The following is a 2,323-nucleotide window of genomic DNA, read 5'->3' on the forward strand; positions in this document are numbered from 1 at the left end:
TGAAAAGTTTTCCTCTTGCCCTATACCCCTATTTCTCTCTTCCAGAGCAACCAATATTAATTAGTTTTTTGTGTGTTCTTCCAGAACTATTTTATACATATGCCAGCAGAATAGCTCCTTAAAACACACACACACACACACACTCCAGCGTACTACACCAACGATTCTACACCTTGCTTTTTATGCTTAATATACATTTTTTATAGTTGCTTAGTATTCCACTGTATGGATGTATCATAACTTATTTGACCACCCTCTACCGATGGACATTTAGTCCATTTCCAGTAGTTTCTGATCACAAACCATGTCACAATGTGCAATATACGTTGCACAATGTAACTCTCCTTGTACAATATAACACTGCACAAATATGATTGTGTCAGCAGGGTAAATTCCTAGAGGTGGAATTGCTGAGTCAAAGAGTATATGCACTGTAATTTTGTTAGCTGCTCCTAGAGCTGCGCCAGTTTATATTTCTACCAACTGCGTATGTCAGTGTGAAGTGACTTTTTCCTCTCACTTTCGTCAACGGGTTCAGTTATCAAATTTTTCTATCTTTGAGTGAAAAATACGTCTTTAACAGAGTTTAATTTTCTTTTCCCTTGTGATGGTAAGAATTTTTAATATATCTAAGCATCATTGTATTTCCTTACCTATCAACTTTCCATTCTTTTGCCTATTTTTCTTTTGAGTTGTTAGTCTTTTTCTCATTAATTTGTTGTATATATTAGGAAAATAAGTTCTTTCCTGTGTTATGAGTTGTAAATTTTTTTAGCAAGCTTTTTCTTTGCCTTTGGACTTTAAAGAGGCTTGTTTTAGAAATAAGATACTGAGGCTGAGAAGCCAAATTCCTTGTATAGGAGACACTCGGCGAGCCAGTGGGAAAGTCAAAGCTACGTCCAGGTCATATAACTTCTCGTACATGTGTCTTGGATTATCAACAAGCCTCATCTGTAAAGTCTAGGGATTGAGCTAAGTGACTTCCCACTTATCTAAAAAGAGAAACTGGAGTAGGTGTACATCCTTTATCACACAAATTTTCCTTAATTGGATGATAAGTGTTTATTGAGCACTTATTAGCATAAACAAACTCCATGTACCCTGGGAACTGAGACCAGCTCCCCTTCTCAATTTCATGGTCTTCGTCACTGGCACCACCAGTTGTCTCCCGGTCAGTTCCCTCTGTATTTATTTATTCTTCTTTTCTCCCTTCCCCTCACAGCAGTCATTGTCCAAACCTGCTTTTTTCCGGCAAAATTCAGAGAGGAGAAACTTCAAACTGCTGGACACCAGGAAGCTGAGTCGGGATGGAACTGGATCCCCTTCCAAAATCAGCCCCCCCTCCACTCCCAGCAGCCCTGATGACACGTTCTTTAATCTTGGAGACCCACAGAACGGCAGGAAGAAGAGAAAGATACCCAAGGTAACGCTTGCAACAAGCTTCAAGCTCAAATATGCACTTCCCTTATCTGCGAAGGAAGGCTGCAGAGGAGTCCAGGTGGAGAGCAAATCACTGGGCCCTCTTCTACCTGTCTTGTCACAGGCCAGGTGGACACAGTGAAGCCAGCAGTGTGGAATATCTGGGCCTTTGTCCTAATAATTGCTGTGATCCTGTAGCCCTCCTCTTAGCCATCCCTCCCCAGCCTTCGCTACCCTTCTGATCCCAGACAAGGTTTTCAGTGCCCGTCCTCAAAAGGCCACAGCCCCTCCTTCATAGTCTCAAAAAGCAGAACTCCATCCATCATGCTCTGACCTGAAACTTCATCAACACCCACCACAGAGGCAGGTACCAGTCTGTGCTCTGAGGCAGCTCTTGTCAAAAACGCACCTCCTGGCTCTTTGCAGACCAAAAGGTAACACATGCCCAAGGGCTGGGATGTGCTTCCTTACCTGTCTGTGGTCGATTCAATTTCCTTTTGCTCAGTTCCAGCCCTGCAGTGCTGGTCATTCCTCATTGACCAATTTGGTACTATACAGGAGGCAAAATTTCTCCTCTGCCCTCTTAGGGTCTCCAGCTGGGCCTAATTAAACTGATGTAAAACAGATTAACAGGAGAAATGCATATGAATTTTATTTACATGTACATGGGAACCATCACAAGAAAAATGGAAGACCCAAAGATGTGACTAGGCCTAAGTGCTCATATACCAGGTTGGACAAAGAGTGGCTGTCATGGAGAAGTAACTAGGAAGATAAGGGTTAGTTTAACAAGGTTGTACAGATTTGTCTTGGCCTGGACTCCCCATCTCTGGTGATATGAATGTTTCTTCCCTTCTGGTATAGGGACGGCATCTTTTACTTGGTAGTTTCATCCCCTGCTTTC

The 2,323-nt window shown here is 42.4% G+C and overlaps 1 protein-coding gene across 1 annotated transcript in view; it reads left to right on the plus strand.

Annotated features, from left to right (window-relative positions):
- Positions 1-2,323, plus strand: part of DENND2A (DENN/MADD domain containing 2A) — a 109,091-nt gene that overhangs the window by 44,087 nt on the left and 62,681 nt on the right. Inside the window, exon 5 of the mRNA XM_012649746.1 lies at positions 1,223-1,423. Coding sequence (XP_012505200.1) covers positions 1,223-1,423 — 201 coding nt within the window. The remainder of the gene's footprint in view (positions 1-1,222; positions 1,424-2,323) is intronic.

This window comes from Propithecus coquereli, unplaced genomic scaffold (genome assembly GCF_000956105.1).
Source record: "Propithecus coquereli isolate 6110/MARCELLA unplaced genomic scaffold, Pcoq_1.0 Scaffold302, whole genome shotgun sequence".
NCBI lineage: Eukaryota > Metazoa > Chordata > Mammalia > Primates > Indriidae > Propithecus > Propithecus coquereli.